This window comes from Trichosurus vulpecula, chromosome 7 (assembly GCF_011100635.1).
Source record: "Trichosurus vulpecula isolate mTriVul1 chromosome 7, mTriVul1.pri, whole genome shotgun sequence".
Classification (NCBI taxonomy): Eukaryota; Metazoa; Chordata; class Mammalia; order Diprotodontia; family Phalangeridae; genus Trichosurus; species Trichosurus vulpecula.
This window is the reverse complement of record NC_050579.1, coordinates 148473273-148494949: the sequence shown is the minus strand read 5'-3', so window position 1 is coordinate 148494949 and position 21677 is coordinate 148473273. Positions and strand designations below refer to the sequence as shown.

General features: G+C 37.9%; 1 protein-coding gene across 2 annotated transcripts in view; it reads left to right on the top strand.

Annotated features, from left to right (window-relative positions):
* Window positions 1–21677, top strand: part of DSE (dermatan sulfate epimerase) — a 93724-nt gene that overhangs the window by 26264 nt on the left and 45783 nt on the right. The window contains exon 2 of one of the 2 annotated variants that reach the window (XM_036768619.1): window positions 16204–16672. In XM_036768619.1, coding sequence (XP_036624514.1) covers window positions 16257–16672 — 416 coding nt within the window. In that variant the 5' untranslated portion in view covers window positions 16204–16256. Of the gene's footprint in view, window positions 1–16203; window positions 16673–21677 lie in introns of those variants that run through there. The other variant, XM_036768620.1, reaches the window with a different exon arrangement.

Genomic DNA, 21677 nt, shown 5'->3' with positions numbered 1-21677 from the left:
ATTCTCTCTTCCAGAGTCATTGAAGCCCAGTGCCATGATTTTTTTAAGGGTGGATCTTAGGAGAAAATCTGGACTTCCCTTCCTCAAAGAGTTTGCTCCTTGTCCTCAGCCTATCAATTTGCAAATTGCTGACCTTTGGGCTGTTCACTGAGGTAGATGTGAAAAAATAGATAGTAATGGCGGGATACAGACATGGCGGATCCTACGGAATAGTGGGAATTTCAGGCTGTGCAACCTGTGCAGGTGTGTGAGAGGAATAGAACAAATCAGAGTGACCCAACTGTGTTAGCCTGTTGCTCATAGTCTCAGAAAGCCTGATGAAATCCTCAAGTTTAAGTATTCTTTCCCCAAATACGAAGGAGTCAGTCATGCAGAATATTTGTTTTTAGGTTGTACAAATATTTTTTCTTTCACCTAGATCTCCTTTGAAAGGGGCTAGAGTTGCCTATAATACATATAATATTTTTCCTGGTTGTTTTGTATTGTTTTTAGTCCACTGTCCAGGAAGAGAAAAACAGAAGTTATGGGGAAATACTGAGGTATAGGGGAAAAGAATCCCTTCCTTTCACTTGTTTTCCTGGCGTGAGAAAGTATACAGAGAAAGTAATGATTAAACTAAAAAAAGGAAGAAGGATGTTTTCAGAATTGCAAAATGTCGGAAAAGACCTTAAGGACAATCTGCTCCAACCCTTTCATTTGATTGATGAGATGACTGAGGCCTGAGGGGTCAAGGGACTTATCAGTCTGGGGGAATTCAAGGGTGAGAACAGCAGAGAAGGTAGTGCTGTTTGGTGCATAGTGAGTCCATGAAATTCACTTTCCCAAGATGTAATTGATAAAAGTCGAAAATATAAATGAGATCATAAGGGCTTTAGATGAGTTAATATAGAGTGGTTCCAGAAAGAACTGGTAGGTATGATTGCTGAACCCCTATCAGTGATATTTGTAAGATCATATAAAATGGAAGAGGCACCACAAGACTGAAGAAGAGCAAATTATGGCCTAATTTTTAAAAATATACAAATATGATCTGTTTCTACATGCAATACAATGCACATGTGTGTTTGTACAAATAAAGCATATATATGACTGGGAAACAAATTTGGAAATAGAAATTTTTAAAATTTTTTATAGCGAACTTAATCATCGACAAATAAACAGTTTAATGAAGATGAGCAAGAAAGGATTAAAAAATGAATTTCATAGATACAGTTTTAAAGGATATATATGTGCGTGTATATATAGAGAGAGACAGACAGACAGACATGCACACACACACACACTTTAAATTTTTCCTCAGAAATATTCCATTTCCTGAATGTTGTTGGCTAAGAAGCTATAAATATTTGTTTTGCATTATGTAGCATTTGAATAAGGATAAAGGAAAAGCTATTCATTTCAAGTGATTTATGTTTGCCAACAATTTAGGTTTATCCTTGTTATTTTTAGGAACTTGAATGGTGTAGGAGGCTTTGAATAAACAATAGACAGTACATATCCTTAAAATAACTTTCTTTGACTGATAGAATCCATGTGAGAAATAGGTATAAGCAGTCGTATTTAGTGCTGTTTTTTGCCCATTTCTGACTTTGTCTGGACTTAGTTTGCCTTCACACTGAAGAATCGTTATTCTTATATGAACAGTAAGAGATGCTGGGCAAGAAGAGGAATGCATCTAATTTTTATTTTCATTCTTATTAGTAATTTGACTTACTTAAACAGCTATATAAGACCAAGCTTTTAAAGCTGGAAACCAGTAGAGTGAGAAGGCTACCTCTTGCATTAGGCCTTCCTTGATAGCTCATGTTGGTAGCATCATTTTCCTTCTTTGACCTAGATTAAACATAGCACTTAGCATGTATTATTAGGAATCTTAGTGAGAGCAGAAACTAGGTAGATCACTTCCAACTTTGAATCTCCAGCACTGATTGCTCTCCTCTTCCATTTTTAGAAAACATTTCATAGGATCATAGATTTAGAGCTGAAATCATTATCTGGTCCAGCCCCTTCATTTAAAAAAATGTATTTGTAGCTTTTATTTTCACATTTTTCCATCCCCCCACTTCTCATCGTCATTCTCCCTCCCCTACCAGAGAGCCATCCTTTATAGCATTTTTTTCAGTAATAAAAAGAGGAAAAAGAGAAAACTAATTTGCAAAACCAATCAATACATTGGAAAAATCTGAAAATATATGCATAGTTTCATACTTATGCCCCATGTCCTAGCCTCTGAAAAGGAACAGGAGAAAGTATCTTTTAATATTTCTTCCTTGGTACCAAATTTTGTTCTTTGTAGTTTTGCAATATCCATTTTCAATTTTATTGTGTCAGACCCCTCATTTTATAAATTGAGGAAACTGAGGACTAGGGAAATTGCCCAAGATTACAAAGGTATTAAGTGGCAAAGCTGGAATTTTAACCTACATCCTCAAACTCCAAATACAGGGCTTTTGCCACTGAGCCAGAATGTCTTCTCTATTTGAAAGTCCTACTGGCATCTCAAATTTAACATGAATGAAACTGAGCTTATTATCCTTCCCACCTAACTCAGCTCCTCATTGATTTCTTTCAGTGATACATCTGGTCTCCCATGCTTGAAAACTTGACTTCTTCTTTTCCTCTTCCTCCTTCTCTCATATCCCATCAGTTACCAAGTCCTGTGAATTCTACCTCAGCAGTTTCTCTCAAATCCACTCCCTTTTCTCTACTCCAGTTGTCCAAAATTACCATAATATTTAGTATTATCAGTATAGCCTCAATCTCTCAATTGTTGGATAGGATTATTTCACCACATGTAATACACATTGTGATCTACAGCAAGATTCTGTAATGCTTTGGGGTTATCACTATGGCATAGTGACTAGAATTCTGGGCTTGGAGTTAGGAAGACATGGGTTATATGTTATATGCTATATGTATTATATGATTCTAAGCAAATTTCTTAACTTCTTCATAATTTCAGGCACCTCCTAAGATTTCGCTTCAATATGAGTGAGAGATTGATCAGAGTAGGAGATGAAATCATAATTCTTTGACTATTCAAGGTCAACTTGATGAATATCAAATCTTCTACCATTCCTCATCCTCATTCCAAATTAGACTTTCCTTCTTAGAATCTCACATAACTCCTCTTAAATTCTATTCTTCCTGACAGGATATATTTGATTTCTTCCCTCCCCCACCCACATCTCCAGGAACAGTTTTATTTTTTTCAAAAAGATTAAATGCTATTTATATGTGAATTAAAAGGGAGAGAAAGGAGAACCATCTTTCTGGCAAGCTGTAACAGCAAGCACCCTGGCACACCCAGGATAGCTGGCTAGCACAGGTTTTTTTAATCTATTTGTAAAAGAAAAATAGGTTTTAAAGGGGTCAAAAATCTTCTTTAATTATCTTCACTAGTTCTGGGGTAAAGTCAGCACCCTGAATGTCAGAGAAAATACAAACAGAGAAAATACAAACAGAGAAAATACAAGCAGAGAAATTGGCACAAAGACCAACAGACAGGACTCTAACCACCTGGTCAAAGCATTATTGCTATACACTTTACATACGTCACTGGATCAAGAGGGCCTTTACATCTGAGTAGTCAGGGAGCTCTGAACAGCTATGCAGAGTCTTGACCAGGAAATCAAAAGATCTTTCTCATAAGCAAGCCCCCAAAGCAAAATCTCATCTCAGAGTATATATACACTTTTCGCTAATAGTCTCAGAGCCAGAAGTCATCACAACCCTCTTGACTCAGTGCCTGATTAGTTTAGTACTGAAAGGTGTAAAAGCTTTCCTATAAGCAAGCCTCCCCTAAGCAAGCTTCTCTTAATGGGCTCCACATGAAGCCTATTAATAAGTGGGGAAGATCTTATATCTCATTAACATTACACAAGCCCACCGAAGTAATGTTGTAAATGCTTTCCTTCAAGTTCTAGCAAGAACATAGCACACATAGGTAAGATTCGAGCAGCCTGTTTCCTTGGGAGTTTCAAAACTTGCTTTGGGTCAGGTACTAGAAATATGCCACTGGTTCCTGTTCTCATCCCTCCTGGACTTAAAAGAATCAGCTAGCGTCAGAGAATGGTTGGTATTAGTGGCAATACCACAATTGGTGTTGGGGTCTCTGGTCATATGGACATAGCCTCAGTCTCCCCAGGCCTTACCCTAGGTGTTCTTGATGACCTTATGGCTTTTCTGTTCTTTATCTTCTCCTTCAAAGCTTTATCCCCACCCTACCCCACCCCCAGAACTGTGTGGTCAAGATTTTCTGGATAACTATTGCAATCTACATCATAATAAATCCCTGAGCTATGAAAGGAGAATCTGTCACAGCAGCCATTGATGCCTATAGAAATGGATTCCCTAGGTTCTTGGAGAGTGTTCTCGTGTTATGAGAAGATGGTAGCCAAACTGGAATCACTGGCGCTGGAAACCCAGCAAAAGCTGCAATTATTCAGACTTTTGACAGGGGTGACAAAGCCATGCTTTACAGTGAGTTTCAGGGCTGCTACACCTTCTGATTTCTTTCCAGATGATCTCTGAGTTCTTTCTTGTTCAAGTGTCAAAGTGGTTCATGGCCAGTCTATGTGCTTGCTTGTCCATGGTGGAGTCCATGTCATGTAGCTTGGTCTTTCTCAGGTTCTCTTTCCATAGGGATCTCCTCCAGTTCTCTTCATGCTCTGTTGCCAGGATTTCCATAGTTTCCAATGATCATACTCTGGAATAGCAAGATAATGCGAGTTCCCCAGAGCCACTCCCAGGCAGAGGGCAGACTTTAAGAGACAAAACTCCATTACTGGCCACAGTAGAAGAGGAAAGCTTAAGTATAGTATACTTGTATATGTGTTACATCTCCCCTGCTATATTATTAACTTCACAAAGATAGTGATCATGTCTTAATTATCTTTGTACTCTAGCATGATGGTTTCATATAATAGGTGCTCATTGCATGGCTGCTGAATGAGTAAGTAATTCAAAGATTCTAGGTTGTAGATATACAATAGAGAGATTGCTAAATAAATCAACTGTTACTGTATTGGGGGGGAGAGAGAGAAAGAGAAAGAGGGAGAGAGAGAGAATATAAATGAATGTATGAGCATTATCTTATTTTGGAAATTGTACCCACTTACTCCTTTCTGAAGCCCCAGAGAAATGAATACTTCAAGTCTTATCCTTGAATTTTGAGGACTTTCCTTACTCTTGTCAGTTTTTCTGGTAGAGAAAGTCATGATCCTGTGATCCCATTCCTGGGGTGTTAGCACCTGGCCACTAAACCCTGGTTTCCCTGGTAAGCCAATTTACAGCTCTGTTTTGATCATATACAGGCATAGGTTGGAGAGTGAATTTAAGGTAAAGTTTCCTTATTCTTGCAGGTTAAACTGATGAACACTATTGTTTTGTACAGAGTAGTTTTATAAAATCACTGAACTAAAGAGTCAGAAGGAACTTTAGAAATCAATGACTTTCATGCCACACCCAAGATAGAATCCTCTCTACAGTATACCCAACAACCCAAATGATCATCTGGATTTTGCTAGAAGCCCTCAGATGCAGGGAACCCACCACCTCCAAGGTGGTTTTTCTACTTTTTAATATCTTGTACTTACTAAAATTTGCCAATTTTGTAAATTCCTCCGAGTAGAATATGAACTACTTGAGACTTTGCCTTTGTATCCCCAATACATAACACTGTACTTGACACTAGTACGCACTCAACAAATGCTTGTTGAATTGAAATGAATCATAAACACTGAAGGGTCTTGTACACTGTTTGTTGAAGAAGTAATTGGTGAATATAAGTTAATTTAATGACTGCAAGGACTTGGTCTGATATAAAAAAATTATAAAAGCTTGTATACTCTTTCTCATAGCATCTGATGCTCATTTATTTAGAGCTAGAAGCACTCTTAAAGGTCATCTAGTCCACAAGTGTCAAACACATAGCCTGAAACACTCCTGAGTGCTGCCTAAACCAGATTCAAATATAATTGGGAAATATTTAACAAAATAAATAAAAACACAATAAAATACAGATAACACTGCATTTTGAAACTAAGTCAACTTGTGACCCACAGAGATCCTTATGTATGGGTCCCCATTTCTATTTGTGTTTGATGCCATTGTTCTATCTGACCCCTTTGTTCTTATCTTTTAATCAAGGATCCAATCCAATAACTCCAATAAATATTAAGCACCTGCTATGTGCCAGATACTATGCTAATTGTTGGGTATACAATTAATAAAAAGAGTCCCTTCCCTCAAGGAAACACTAATTCTCATGAATTTGAGTTCTCACTGGATCTGGAGTTCCCATACTACTGGTTTGTTCCAAATCCAGAATTTTAGGTCCTCATCTGTGAAGTGACCCTACCCAGATGCACAATCTATCCAACATCCTAGAGGCTATCTCTTGCTATTTTATTATCTTGGGAATACCAAGAATCTGCAAGACAGATATTTTGGGTGAGACAAAGCTGATAAGGCTATCCACATTGTTAAGGCATCTTAACAACCAGATGGAACTCACTGTAAGATATCAGACTTAGATTAAAAACAGAACCAGCCAGCCAGCTAAATCTAGTACTTCCTTCTTCCCTCCAACAGATTGATAATGACCCCTCAGAACAGATAAATTGACTACCATAGGGAAAAGTCCTTCAGCCTATTTCTGCCTCTGTCCTGGATGGGCGCTTTAGTTCTGTTTTATGAAGAAAGCACACTGGCCACATGAATTTGTTTCTAAAGCAAAAACTTTAAAGCATGATGGAAAGACTACTGATCCCCTAATGACATCAACCACTTTGAGAATACAAATAAGGCCTTTCTTCTCGGCCTCGCTATAGTTTCCATTTGCTAGAGATGTATCTCTTTTTAAATAATAGGTACTCTCTCTGTAGGATATAAGTTCCTTGAAGGCAGAGGGATGGTTTTGTATCCCCTGAGGCCAGCACAATGCCTGGTACTTAGCTATCCATAAATCCGATAGGTAATAAAACTGGCAGTTTTCAAAGGAAGAAATACAGGCCATTTGAAATGGTACTACAATTGGCCATTAAGGTGACTGAAGCAGGTGCTTCGGAATGTTTAGAGCTTGGCCAGTCATCAAAGACACCAAGGTCATCCACTGCATCCTGGGACATTTCAGGTCATCCTGACTTTTGTCCCAGCACTCAGCTTCAAGGACTAAGGAAGAGAGAGTGAAGCTGATGACTTTGCGCTTAAATCCAATTCATCACAAGTCAAGGCATCACCTGTGATGTCATTGGTCCTCTTTAAAAAAAAAAGAACCAATAACAATAGGTTAATAAATACTTAATACTTAATAAATACTGGTTGAATTGAATTAGAAAGAAAATGGGTACATGGGTCAGTAGTAGCTGATGTCATCTCAGCCCCCCTATTTTCAGTGGGGAGGGGGAGAGGACTAACAATGCAGGCTAGTATCTTTTTCATTCTGTTGAAATTAACCTCTTTAGGATATCTTGAAAATCAAGCCAAATGCCTTCGTAGTTATACAGTCAGCATAGATTACTACTGTGTGCAGCTGGGTAGGTGTGGCTGATTTCCCAAATTCATCTTAAGTGCCATTTTCTTCTCCTCATACTTCCATCTGGCACTGAAGTATTGGAATTCAAATTTGACATAGTTCCCTTGTCATCTATAATGAAACTCAGTTGCTCTAGAAATACTGGCAGAGTTCCTATCTGTAGTTTCATCTATAAATGCTTATAATGTGAGTCAAAGGTCTGTGTGTACAGATTTCCTATGTCTGGAAAGGATCATTTAACATTGTGTGTTTTTGTTCATAGTAACCTTTATTGGGATTTGATTTTTAATTGTCCTAGACAACCTTTGTGAAATTTTCCTCTTCACCCTTAAAAAAGCAATAAACTGCACATAAGAAGTACCTATTTTGATTGAAAGTTGTTTTCTCAAATGTTAATAGTAATTCAAATTGGCGTAGCAGGTTAAGGTTCACAAAAAGCATTTGTTGGAACATTCCTGTGAGGTAGGCAGCACCAGTATTATTATCTTCATTTTATAGATGGATCGGTGACTTGCCTACATTCACTCAGAGTATCTGAGCCAGGATTTCACCTCATGTCTCTTGGGCCATCTCCAGTTACCCTGACTTTTGTATTTCCCCTGGACTTCGATGACACTAGAAGACAGAGTGAGGCTGATGACTTTGTTCAACTCTGCCTCACTTAAATCCAATTCTCACACAAATCAAGACATCATCTTGTGATGTCATCAGTCCTCTTTGAAAAGGAAAGACGAACAGCAACAGCAACAAAGACCTCATGTCTCTTGTCCAGGGTAGCATCTCATCTTCACCAATGAACCTAGGTATTTCGTAATACGGGGAGTATTATTTTATGAAAAATTGAGTGTCACTTTTGTGAAGGTTATTCATTTGCTCTGGATATGTTAAAACATATAAAAGCAGGATCAGATTATTATAAATTTGTTTTATTCTAAAACCATAGTAATAAAAGTCATTGAGCTTTATTTGAAAATGCTGGAAAGAACAGTTTTCCCAGAGTCATCATTTGGTTACACATTTGAGAAAGGTTGAAGCAGAGGAATAAGAGTAGCATGGGCCTTTCTGAACATCTGCACTTGATTTGTCCTAACTTGCTCTGGAAATAATGAGGCAGTGAGAAGGTGTGACTGATTGGTGATTAGTTAGTAGTGGCCTTGGGAAGCAAACGAATGCAGGAAATACTCTGTCTCATCTGTCTGGGGAAGAAAATAGCTGAACTTCTTCAAAGGTCATATGGATTTCCTTTGCTGGGAGCAAGCAGAGAGCTTTGTGTGGGGGTCAGGGCAGTGCACTGGGCATCTGGAGACATGTGTTTAATTGCAGCTCTACAGCTAATTAACTGTGTGATGTTGAGTGAGTCCCTTCATTCACCTTTCTGGACTCTTTATTTCCTCATTTATAAACAAGGACTTTAAATTAGATTATCTCCACGTTCTCTGCCAACTGTAAAAGCCCCCAAATCTAATTTAATTTTTTCCCAAACTTTTTTTCCTGATTAGTGCATAAACAGAGTGGATGCCTCTTAACTTGGGAACTTAATTTGGAAACCCTCTCCTGAGTATCTTCTCAAAGTCTCTTCTGCTCTTACATTTTTATGATTCTGTGATATATTTCACTTTTTAAGTACCCCCCAAAATTGAGAGGATGGTTGTGCTAATATGCTTTTCATTTTAAAAATGACCACTGAGCATTTCGAAAAGCATAGTACAGTTATCCCTTCCACATCGCAGGGATTAGGGGCGTGGTACCCCTGCAATCTAGAAAATCCATGTAAAAGTTTTTGGCCCTCCCACTGTATCAGAAAAGAAGTCTAAATTTTTTTTCTTTTATGGGGTTTTTATAGTACCTTATTGTAAAATTTGGGTTAAGTATTTAGTCATAGGCTCTGTGTTGTCTTGTCTGCTGGCCATCAGGTATTGTCTGTGACTTCTGCAAAACTCCCCCAAAATTCCCATTTAATTTCTTATACCAACCTACGATATATCAAAACTGTGATGGGGATAATCATCCTGTGGAAGGGATAACTGTATTTGCAGCATCATGTACATACTGTCTTCATATCCTTTTAGTCTATTCCTTCTATGTGCTTGCATTATGTAAACGTGGCTGAGACAGATTGCAGAGTATATTTGGTTTAAAAATAAATATGGTCTAATAGAAGGAGCACTGGCATAGGATTTACTATACTTGGGTTCTAGTTTTGGCTCTGCAGCTGTTTGACTTTGGGAATATATCATGCTAACTTGTTTGTTGAATAATGATGCCTGTACCTCTCTATTTCACAGAGTTAGTGCAAGGATAAAATATGGTCAGAAACTTACAGAACAAAAACTGCTAAATCAAATGCAGTATTATTAGTGTTGCTTTTATTGGAATGGGGCTTAAAGGTCTGCCTTTTAATGTCTTCTCATAATCTATTTATAATTCAGCACCCCAAGGAGTCTGTGATCTCCTTGATGTGGGCAGATTGCAACCAATCCCTATCTTCTTCTCATACTGTGATATGGTCTCTTACCAATCTTCCACAGAACCAAGCACTTATTTCTCTGGTTTATGCCTCAGCTAATGGCATCATGGTACGGTGGGAAGAACCTTGGATTTGGAGTTGGAGAACGGTTTCTATCCTGCCTCCACCACTTACTATTTGTATTACCTCTGGCAAGTCACTTAACCTCTCTAGGACTCAGTTTCCTCATTTGTAAATGAAAAAGTTGGTCTAGATAAAGTCCCTTCTAGCTCCAAACGTTATTAATGTCCCACTTTAGGTAATTATGAACTCTTTCAACTTGTTATGCAGTTATTTTTCACATCGCTTAAGCAAGAACAAATCTTGTGCAATGAATATGCTACGCAGCAGAAGCAAGATGTGCACCCAAGGAAATAACTATTTGGATAAAGCTCCTTGAGAGCAGAAACCATCTTTTTTCTTTTTATCCCCATTGTGGAGGAAAGTACCTGACACATAGTGTTTAATCAGTGATCATTGATTGACAAAATATTTCAGCATTATCTCGTAGGTCAGAAGATCTAACATTCAGTTGACCATATTTCTTTAGTAGTTCAACAGGTCTGGCATTTTGTCTCTCCAGCTATTTCCTTCGTAGATGTAAATTTCCGTTTTACATGTCAACTGGTCCTCTGATAACTTACACATCTTCCATTGCCAAGTCCATTCATCAAGTCTTTCCTGCCAGAACTTTAGTTCCATGTAGCCCTGGAGAACACAGGGACAGTTCCACATGATAATTAGTGAATAGAGTATGCCTTTAGTGGAGAAGATGACTTGGTTTTTTTAGGGGAGAGGCGGGGGGCAGGGTTCTGGACCTCTGATTTCTTTGGCTTAGGGAATTTCCAGTGAGGAAACTCCTCATACCATTGCAGATCAGCAGGTGCTCTGCAATATACTGTCTTAGAGAGTTGTCTGGGCCACTGAGGCATTAAGTGCCTTGTCCAGGGTCACCGGGCTAGTAATATGTGTCAGAGGCTAGACGTGGCCCTAGATCTTACCAACCTCAAGGCTAGCTTTCTATCCAGGATATAATTGAATTCAAACCATTTTGATCAATTGTTACTCTTTGTGCTATATCATAATGACAGAGGAGAAGAGATGTAAGACCTTACGATACTAGAGGATCAAGAGAATTATCGTTGCATCATTTGAGGAATTGGAAGAAAGAATTTTTTTTGGTAAATCATGTCTGAGAAGGCTTATTGAGTCCATATGCTTTAGGAGAGTTGGATTATAGAAAGAAAATCTATCACATTTACATTAATAGATTTTACAGCCTTCCATGGTATAGGGCCCAGGAGTAGGGAACCTGTGGCCTCAAGGCCACGTGTGGCCCTCTAGGTCTTCAAGTGCAGCCCTTTGACTGAATCCAAACTTCACAGAACACATCAAAGGACCACACTTGTGGCCTCAAGGCTACAAGGTTCTCCACCCTGGTCATTATAGGCCATAATTTTACCATTATGAAAAGTCCCGCCTTGAACATTGGGTCAAAATGCTACTGCCCAGAAAGACTTAACAATTTGACAGATGCCTTGCTCTTGAGTGTCTTTTTTCAATGATGACTGGCCAAATGGAGATTGTGGGGAAATGACCCGTGACTCTCCATAATGCAGGAAGAAATACCTGCTCTGCATGATGCTAGTGTGTCTGGTTGTAGCTCTAATATGTATTTATTTCTCTAAAGGGGGAGAATCGGGAGAGTATAGACCCATTAGATTTGAGCAGCTTATTGTCTTGTCTGACTGTTCTCTTGGGGACCAGGCGTAGTGCTCAGTGAGGAAACAGGAGGAGGAAATGCCCAAGTTCTAAATACAGGGTCTTTAGGAGCAATATGATTTAGATGAGGAGAGGGACAGAAACTAGAGAATAACTGAATGTTCTATAAATCATGCAGACCAAACTGTTCTGTGGCTAGAATTCAGTGAATCAAAAATTTGTACTCTGAAAAATGCATCTGTGTTTATGTTTTGGTTTAGGTAGAGGAAGGTTTAGGTTTTTATGAGGTATTTTTTAGGATCTAGGTTTAGGAAGAGGACAGAAGGAGAGGTTCCTTCTTTGGTTTCTTGGTCCGAATTTCTTTTGGAAAACTCCAAATAATTCCTTAGCTAAACTAAGGAGGGATAACGATTTATTTCCTAATGTAGAAAAAGCTAGTTCCCATTCAAGTTATGGTTTAAAAAGTACTTTCCCACCCCACCCCCAAAAAACCCTAGATGTAGGTAATACAAGTATTGTGAAGCAATTGAAGTTCAAAGAGGTGAATTCACTGGCCTAGGGTCACACAGGCAGTAAGTGATGGAGCCAACACTCAAATTCCAGGTTTTTTACTCTGCCTCCAATGGTACTCTTTCCATTTTATCCAGGATCAGTAAACTGGAGTTAGATGCAGTAGTGACATTGACCCTTCCATCTGTAGAGTCCAGGGAGAGCTAATGGAACTGGGGATATAGAGAAAGTGAAGTGGTGACATAGAGAGAAAGAGACAGGGACAGACCTAGAGTGAGCTGTGGAAGCTGGTTGGCATTCTGCCTGCCTCAGTGAATCATGACACAGGTAACTCTTCTACCCTAGCCAGGTGAAATAATAATTAGGAAACTGGCCCAGCCCATCATAGTTACGTCCAAAACAACAGTTGTCAGGTTTTAGATAAAGCTTTTAAACTATGAGAATTAGCAGTTCTCATAGGAAGAAATACATTTACATTATGTGTAACTTCAAACATTCTTGGCAGAGCTGCGCCAACTCCAATGTGAGTTAGATAAGGTTAATATCAATGATTCCACAGTTTTAAGGATATTAGGTAGAAAAAGGGTTTTTAACCTGAGGTCTATGAATTTGGTTTTAAAAAATATTTTGATAACTATATTTCCATATAATTAGTTTCCTTTGTATGCCTATAGATTTTATTTTGTGTATTAAAAATTTTATAAGAAGGTGTCCAAAACTTCACTAGACTAGCAAAGGGATCCATGACACAAAATAGGTGAAGAAACTAATCTAGGAACATACCCATTGAATCTCATCATAGGACGTCAAGGGACCTCAGAGGCCTCTTATTTATAAAAGAAGGAAATAGAGTCCCAGGAAGATTAAGTGCACTGCCCAAAGATGAAGAAGATGAAAGTAATTTCCCTTTGTTACCAAATTTTCATGGACCATGCAGTGTTTAAGTTGGGGAAGAGTTCACTTTCTTCAGGGTTCCCTCTTCCCCAAATACTTACCACTGGTCCAGATGTTGAACTGTTACAATTTTAAAAAAAAAATAGTTCCAGGAGCTACAGTAGAGAACAGAAGAACACTGCTTTTCCTTTCAAGTGCAGAGCTGTCAGCTGAACCGGGAGTGCAGGCAACACAAATATACACTTAGACCCACCCCCCATCTCCTTCTTCCTCTTCATTTGTCGCTTCCTTTGTTTTTTTGTCTTATTTCTCCTCCTTTCACTTGTTCTTTACTTTCACCTTCGCCTTCTTCCACTTCTTTCTTTCTTTTTATACATCTAAATTCACTCTGGGCGTCATAGGCCTAAAATGCCCACAGACTAGATAGGTTTAGGTCTGAGAGTTTTCAGGACTTTGTTTCATTATTCATATCTGTGTATGTGCTTTCTTTTATCATTAGAACCATTTTCTGTGAAAATGGCCATATAGATAACTAGACATAACTAGATGCAGCCAAATTTTTTTATTTCTGGAGAACATAACCCTTTTCTCCACTCCCACCTTCCATCCCACTAGACTTAGCATAAAGTATGATTTCTTTTAGCTTATGATTTCGGGACAGTCAGCCATGTTGAAGCTTTGGATACTAGAGATAGTAGGAGTTGCATCCAAGATTTAAATTCTATGTAGTACAGTTATCTCAAATTTTGTTAATTAGGTGAATCACAAATGTTTTTTTAAACGACAGTGATTTTTGTTTTCTTTTCATCTCCAATATTCAAAAATGTAGCAAGATATTATATATTTGTAATGTATAAGTTATACACACATATAATTTAGCAGAATTTAATCTAACATCCTTGTATGATTTTAATTGCTTTGATCTTGGAAATAAACCAAAAGGAAGATGTGGATTAGGTTACAGTGTATGTTTAATTCTTAGTGTTCTTTCTGACTATGGAAACCATTTTTCCTTGCTCCATCAGCCTCTCTTTTTTAATAATTGAAAACTACTGTTCATTATTTACACAAAACTGTCTCTCTGGTCTGCTTTCCATAACCTTTCCCCTCTTAGGAATTTTAGGAATTCTCTGACTTTCCTCTGGGGAGATTGCATGCCTGTTTTATCCCAGATGTGGGGCATGGTAGTATGAGATTTTTTTTTAAATGTTACTACATTTGAACAGACTCTCTTTTAACCTATAAGTAAATCCACCATTAAAAGCAATTTTTAGAATATCAAATAATTAAGAACATATATGGGTTGGTTTAAATTTTCACCTTACTAAATTGTACTCAAACTCTATGTGCAAAATGTAAAAATAGACAGTAGACAGTACTATAAAGTAGTAAGGAAAAATGCTTGTATATTCTATGGCCAGTGTTTTCATATATATGAATATATGTGTCTATATATATCACATATATAAATATATATGTGTATCTCTATCTCTACTAAATCTGTTAGAATAAGAGGTAAGTAATACTCTAGAGCAAAACTCTGGCATTCTAAACCCTTTGTTGCATTGATGCTATTATCTGCCACTGGGAAAAAGTTGTGAGACATATTGACCCCCTTTCCCTTAATAAACATTTGTTAATTGCTTTCTATGTGCCAGGTACCTTGCTAAGCGCTAGGGATACAAAAAGATGCAAAAGACAGTCCCTGCCCTCAAGGAGCTTATAATCTAATGGGGGAGATAATATGCAAACAAATATATTCAAAGAAAGCTATATACTAGGTAAGTAGGAAATGATTACTTGGAAGGCACTAGAATTAAGAAGGGTAGGGGAACGATCCCAGTGAAAGATAGGAATTTTATTGGAACGTAAAGAAAGCCAGGGAGGACATTTGGGTGGAGCCAAGGAGAGGGAGGTTGTAGGCATGGGGGAAAAGCCAGAGAGAATACTCAGAATGGAGAGATGGAGTATCTTGTTCATGGAACAGCCAGGAAGTCAGGGTTACTAGATCAAAAAGTACATGTCAGGAAACAAGATGTAAGAAGATGTCTTAATTTTTTTATGCCTTTTGCTCCTTCTGCTCCACTGATCCTGCTGCTTCTTCACACTACTTTTAACACTTTTGCCTATTTAAATTCTTAAAGATTTATTAGTTCAAACATTTAGTATAGGAAAAATGTGAATTGGAGAAGGGTCATTTAAAAATATTTCCCACTTTTTCTTCTTAGCCATTCATATTCTCATTGAAGTAGCATGAGGTTTTATCGTAGGGAAAAAAAAGAACATCACTGTGTGATGACCAATTTTGATAGACTTAGCTCTTTTCAGTAATGTAATGATCTAAGACAATTCCAAAAGACTCATGATGGAAAATGCTGTCCATATCCAAAGAAAGAACTATGTGAAGTCTGAAAGCAGATCAAAACATACTATTTTCTTTTCTGTTGTTTTTGTTTTTTCTTTCTCATGTTTTTTTTTTCCTTTTTGTTCTGATTCTTCTTTCACAACATGACTAATGTGGAAATGGCGTTTAATATGATTGTACATGTATAGTCTATATCAGATTGCATGCCGCCTTGGGGAGGGGGAGGAAGAGAAAAATGTAGAATTCAAGATTTTATAAAAGTGAATGCTGAAAAATAAAAATAAATAAATATTTATAAAAAGGAGATAAAAGCTTCCTGTGTGAGAAATTATCAAAGGGAAAATAGGATTACCTTCTCTTACTGTTTGTGCAGTGTTGTTTTCCTTGTTATAAACTGTGATGTCTTGAGTGACAGTGCCTGCATGCGATTAGTATGTTTGCTTGACTCTAGTTTCTAGAAACAGGATTCATTAGCCATCAGTAAACTTCCTAAAATATTCTTTACTTCAAATATGGATTTTTATAAATATTAGAGAAATCTATATTCACAAAATTTTCTCTTCAAAACTCAGGACCAAGCAGTACCACTTTAAAAAGTATGTAAAGCCCTATCTTCCATATGTTTCCCACCATGCTGTGCTGATTTATCTTTTTTTTTCCCTCCTTCAGGACATTTCAAAGATGGTTTGGCTGCCTTTGCGACTAGGAGATCTGATGCCATAATGAGGACTCACACACGGGGGGCTCCCAGTGTGTTTTTCATACATCTCTGTTATTTTGTGGCAGCCTACATCACTGACGAGAACCCTGAAGTCATGATTCCCTTCATCAATGCCAACTATGATAGCCACCCAATGCTGTATTTTTCCAAGGGGGAAGTGGAGGAGCTGCAGCGGAGGGCAGCCGGTACACATCGGCACATTGCCTCACGGTTGACTGAAGCAGTACAGACCATGCTGTCTAGTCCTCTGGAGTACCTTCCTCCTTGGGATCCCAAGGACTACAGTGCAAGGTGGAATGAAATTTATGGCAACAACTTGGGTGCCTTGGCAATGTTCTGTGTGCTGTATCCTGAGAACATCGAAGCCCAAAATATGGCCAAGGACTACATGGAGAGGATGGCTGCTCAGCCTAGTTGGTAGATTTTTGTCCTTTTTTTGTTCTTTTTGTATAAATGCTGATACTTGAGAAGGAATGAATGAATTTGGGCTCTAGTTAAATCACTATAAAATGGATTCTCACATAGCTTTTGCCTACCATCAAAGCTGGTACCTAACATTTATAGCCCTAAGCAGAGTTTGAAAATCGCATCCTGACCTTAGTGTGTTTCACGCTAATGCAATAAATAATGTTTGATAATGCCCTCTCCTTCCACTTATTCCCCAACTAGTACTCCCCAAATTGATACCTACTGCAGTCACTACTAGTTGCAGCCCTTCTTGCCATGTGAGTTCATTAATGTTCCTTGAGCTGTGAACAAGTTTGAGACAGTTTGACATTTTAGAAGTTCTTCTTATCCTTACTTTTATGATTAAAATTAAAATATTTAGACACAGTCTAGCCAAGTGGAGCTGCATGGCATTATAATAATAGCTAACATTTATGTAAAAGTTTAGGGCTTACAAAGCACTGTACATCTATGATCCCATTTGATTTTCACAACAACCCGGTGAAGTAAGTGTTATTATCATCCTCATTTTATAGCTAAGGATACTGAGGCTGAGAGAGGATGAAGTGACTTGCCTAGAGTCATGCAGCTAGTAAGCGTCTCAGGCGGGATTTGAAATCACATCTTCCTTACTTCAAGTCTATTCACGCCTCACCTCACTGCCTCTAATGAGGATTGGCTGGTAGTCAGGAAGACCCTACTGCTGTTTCTGACACATATTTGCTGTGTGATCCTAGGTTAGTCACTTAACCTTCCTGATAGACAGACACACAGACAGAGAGTTTATTAAGTACTTACTATGTATCCCAGGCGCTGTACTAAGCATTCCATATACAAATAGAAGCAAGTAAGATAGTCCTTACGCTCAAAGAGCTTCAATTCTAATAGGACAAGACAGCACATAAAGAGGTGTTAGGGGAAGGGTGCCTCTGCATGGAGAGGAGACTGCAGAAGCAGCCCGGAGGCCCAGTTCCCTGTGAAACAAGGCAAAGAGGCTCATCTATGAGAGTCTGGGGTGGAGGCCAAGTTTCCTGTGGAGTAGAGAGAGTCTGAGAGTAGGGTCATGAAGAAGGGAGTGCAGGAAGTGTTGTGGAAGCCTGGGTCCTGGCAAGAGACCAGGCAAAAGGCTTTCTTTATCAGAGAGTCAGGCAGCACTTACTGTAAGTTACAGATGAAATAGCCATCTGCATCTGTGGGGGGAGTTTCCACACTAATGTTACCAAGAAAATCACAGAGAGAGAGAGAGAGAGAGAGAAGGAAGGAAGAAAAACAAAGGAAGGAAGGACCATGTAGGAGGAATATAGACAAAATTTTCAGAATTGAATATATAAATCCTGTAATATCTAACCAGAATACTTTACCTTTTCTATAACAGACATATTTTAGGATATCATGGATCTCATCTGACTCAATATATATTCAATATGGAATAGTTGAGGATCTTTTTGTTAGTAGTGAAGGCCAACAATTAGGTCTTATTTAGCTTTTCTGAAATTGATAACAATGAAGAATTGAAAGTCACTATGACTCGACAGGCTGTTAATTTATCATTAAAGGATTAAACAGCAATGTAAAACTAAGCACATATATGCACTCATGTATGTGTATGTATCAAAAGATAGATCCCTATTATGTAATTTACATTCTAAAATTCATAATTAAGAATGAACAGCATCTCCCTTTTTTGGCTCAATTAAGAATGACATAGATGTCTTAAAAAGGTGATAAAATGACTTTATTTAACCACCAGTGTTAGTGGATCAATCAATCAAACAGCAGGCATTTTTACGCACTTTATATGTACTAGTCACTAGAGATACAAATCCAAAAATAATGAAATAAACCCCACTCAATGACTGTTGCAAACTATAAGCTATATGACATTTCCCTTTAGCAATGAAATTGTATCTTGTCATTTGATGGTACTAGGAATGTGGATTTTTTAAAATATTTTTTTGAAAGCCAGCAGTACATTTAGATTTGTAATAAAAAGCATCTTGCCAGATGTCGGAAAGGTGAAAGGGAGTATTATGCAAGTTTCCTGACTAATTTCTGCCAATATCTGGTTAAGAGCCCTGTTTGCCCATAAATCTGGAAGGGTTTCCTGGAACTTTATGAGGGGGAAAAAACTTATGGTAAGATTAACTTAAAATTCAGATCAGAGACAAATAGTTTAGACTGTTTTGTTCATTAAAATAAGGCTGCTTTGAAGGGTGTAGTTGTTTTTAGGCCTGAAAGATATGATTTTGGTTGGATTCAATGCTTATACACAGGTTTTTTTGGTTCTGCTGCATTCCAATACTTCCCCAAGAAGAAAGAAAGAGTATACTTTCAATCTGGATTTGGAGCAAACACTTAAAATATACAACTTACTAGAAGCCATTTCCACTCAGGGAAGTCAGTTAATCAAAAATGGCAACCAAATTTGCTGTCTCAGTGAAAGAAACATTTGTCATTCTTAACTGTCTGTGGCCTTTTTTTTCAGGATCTATTTTACAGATATTAACTTTCAAAGAGTTTATAAAAATAAGTAATTTAGCAGATGACTGACTTCTTAAAGACAACAATGAAAACATTCCCAAGTAGTAGTTGCAATAGAATGTTTTTTTTATTTCAACTAGTAAAAGAGAAGACTGCTTGTGAAAGACCTTTCTATAAAGCATTTTTTGTCAGTATAGTAAAATCAAGACCATTTTATAAAACAATACAGTTTTATAATATAGTACAAAAACATAGAAGTGTATAAACATTGACTTCGAATGCCTTTTCTCACTAGAGGAGCAGATACTTCCTGTGGTATGAGTGAAAGCGAATAACTTGACGTAAAAAGGGCAGTTTTGACTTAGTTGCTAAACGTTCAGATTCACACATTACTAGAGCACATTGCAGTTGACTTATGAATAAGGACCAGGGTTGGTGACCTGCTTAGGGAAGACTGATGAAAGTAGAAATCATAAGTAATTTCCATGGCCAGTCAATCCTGGCCATACCCTTCCCCTCACCAAAAAAAAAAAATGTCTGGGACAACAGAAGCAACAAATGGTTATCCAGCCTTTGTTTGAAAACTCCCAGTGAGGGAACTCAGTATTTTTCCAAAGAAGCCCAATCCAGGGGGCAAACTCCAATTGTTAGGGAAGACTGTTTGTTTGTTTATTTTCTGATCTCAAACCCAAATTTGATTCCTGGCCTGGTTCTGTCTTTTGGAACAAAGCAGAGTAAGCCCGTTCCCTTGTAGATGTGGCTTTTATGCTTTTATCTTTTGTTTTAAAAACAAAGCGGTGGCTTGTTAGTATCAGGTTAGTGCTCTTTCCTTGACCTGTGTCAGAAATTTAATGTTATCCTCACAGAAGGTGGTGTGCTTACAAATGGATAACCAGCTCTCGTTGCAGCTTGGGAAGTGACTGTAGTACACAGAATGTTGGTTACTAACCATTTTACCTTGGTTAGCACTGCTGTGTTTTTCATGTGTGTTTTTCATAATTTCATGGAAGTTTTAGAGAAGCATATGGAGTAATAATAGAGAAACTTCTTTGGAGTCAGGAAGAACTACCTCTGACTCATACTAGTTATGTGACCCAGGGCAGGTCACTTAATCTGTCAGTGTTCCCAGTAGGTTTCTAAGATCTTAAGTCATAGTGTATTTGTTAGTCTACATTGGTAAAGGGACTTTCCTCACCAGAAGTTACAGGTGCCTGTGAAATGTCAGTTCTGTAGAAAATAAAACATGCAAAATTTAATTTTTTTAAAAAAATTTCCATGCCTATAATCCTTTTATATTCTATTTTGCAATTGGACCTTTTATTGAATAATCTTTTGTCATCCCAGTAGATGTTATTGCTTGTTTTTAAAAGATAAGAATAATAATAAGTGACTCATCGTGACTAAAATATAAATTTTGACATGCTTTTGGTCTAATTCATCATGGGCATATATTAACTTTCTTAATCTATAGCACAGATGCATATGGGTACTGCCTGTCTCTTTTGATACTAGTTGTAGGGTATGGTTCTATAATATTTGACTCTAGAATGATAAAAATGAAGCCCTATTTCCCTAAGAGAAAATCGTTCTCTATATTGGAGCAATAACATAAATAATTTATATTAGAAATGCAGGATATTCCAAAAGTTTTAGAGCAATCTTAAGCTAACTAAAGCTTAAAACTACACTAAGTCTTTCAGGACATATTGCCAGGCATGGTGGCACAAGACTGTAATTCCTTCTAAGGAAGAAGTTGTGGGAGTCGGGAGCTTGAAGCTGACAAATCTCCTGAGTTTAGGAGTTCTTGATTGCATAGAGTATGCCAGTCAGAAAGACAACTAAGAGGCTTAGTGGATAGAGCACTGGAGTCAGGAAGACCTGAGTTCAAGTGTGGCCTCAGGCACAGTGACCCTGAGCAAGTCACTTAACCTCTGTCTGCCTTAATCCACTGGAGAAGGAAATGGCAAACCACTCCAGTATCTTTGCCAAGAAAACCCCGTGGACAGTATTGGCATATTGTGGTCCGTGGGATTGCAAAGAGTTGGACATAACTGAACAAAAACAATAACAAAGCCAGTCCGGTGTCCCCACTAAGTTAAGCATTGGTACTGGTGAACCCCTGGGAGCAGGGGCCAGCATGTTGCCTAAGAAAAAGCAACCTGGCCCAGAGCGGAAACAGAATAGATCAAAGGCTAATCAGTAGTGGGATACAGGGGGTGGCCCCTGTATTCCCAGCCTGGGCAAGGAAGAGACACCTAGCATAAAAATAAATAAACAAATAAGAAATAAATAGATGGATAAGTCGATGAGTCAATAAGAAAATAGACTGATGGGTGGATGGATAAGGAAGCTGATAGATAAATGGATAAACTAGCAAATGAATGAATGGATAGATACATGTAAATAAGCAGATGAATACACGTAGTGTGCTTTTTACTACTGAGTTGTGGTGGCAGACCTGCCTTAAAAAGTTGAACTGAAATACCCAACCCAC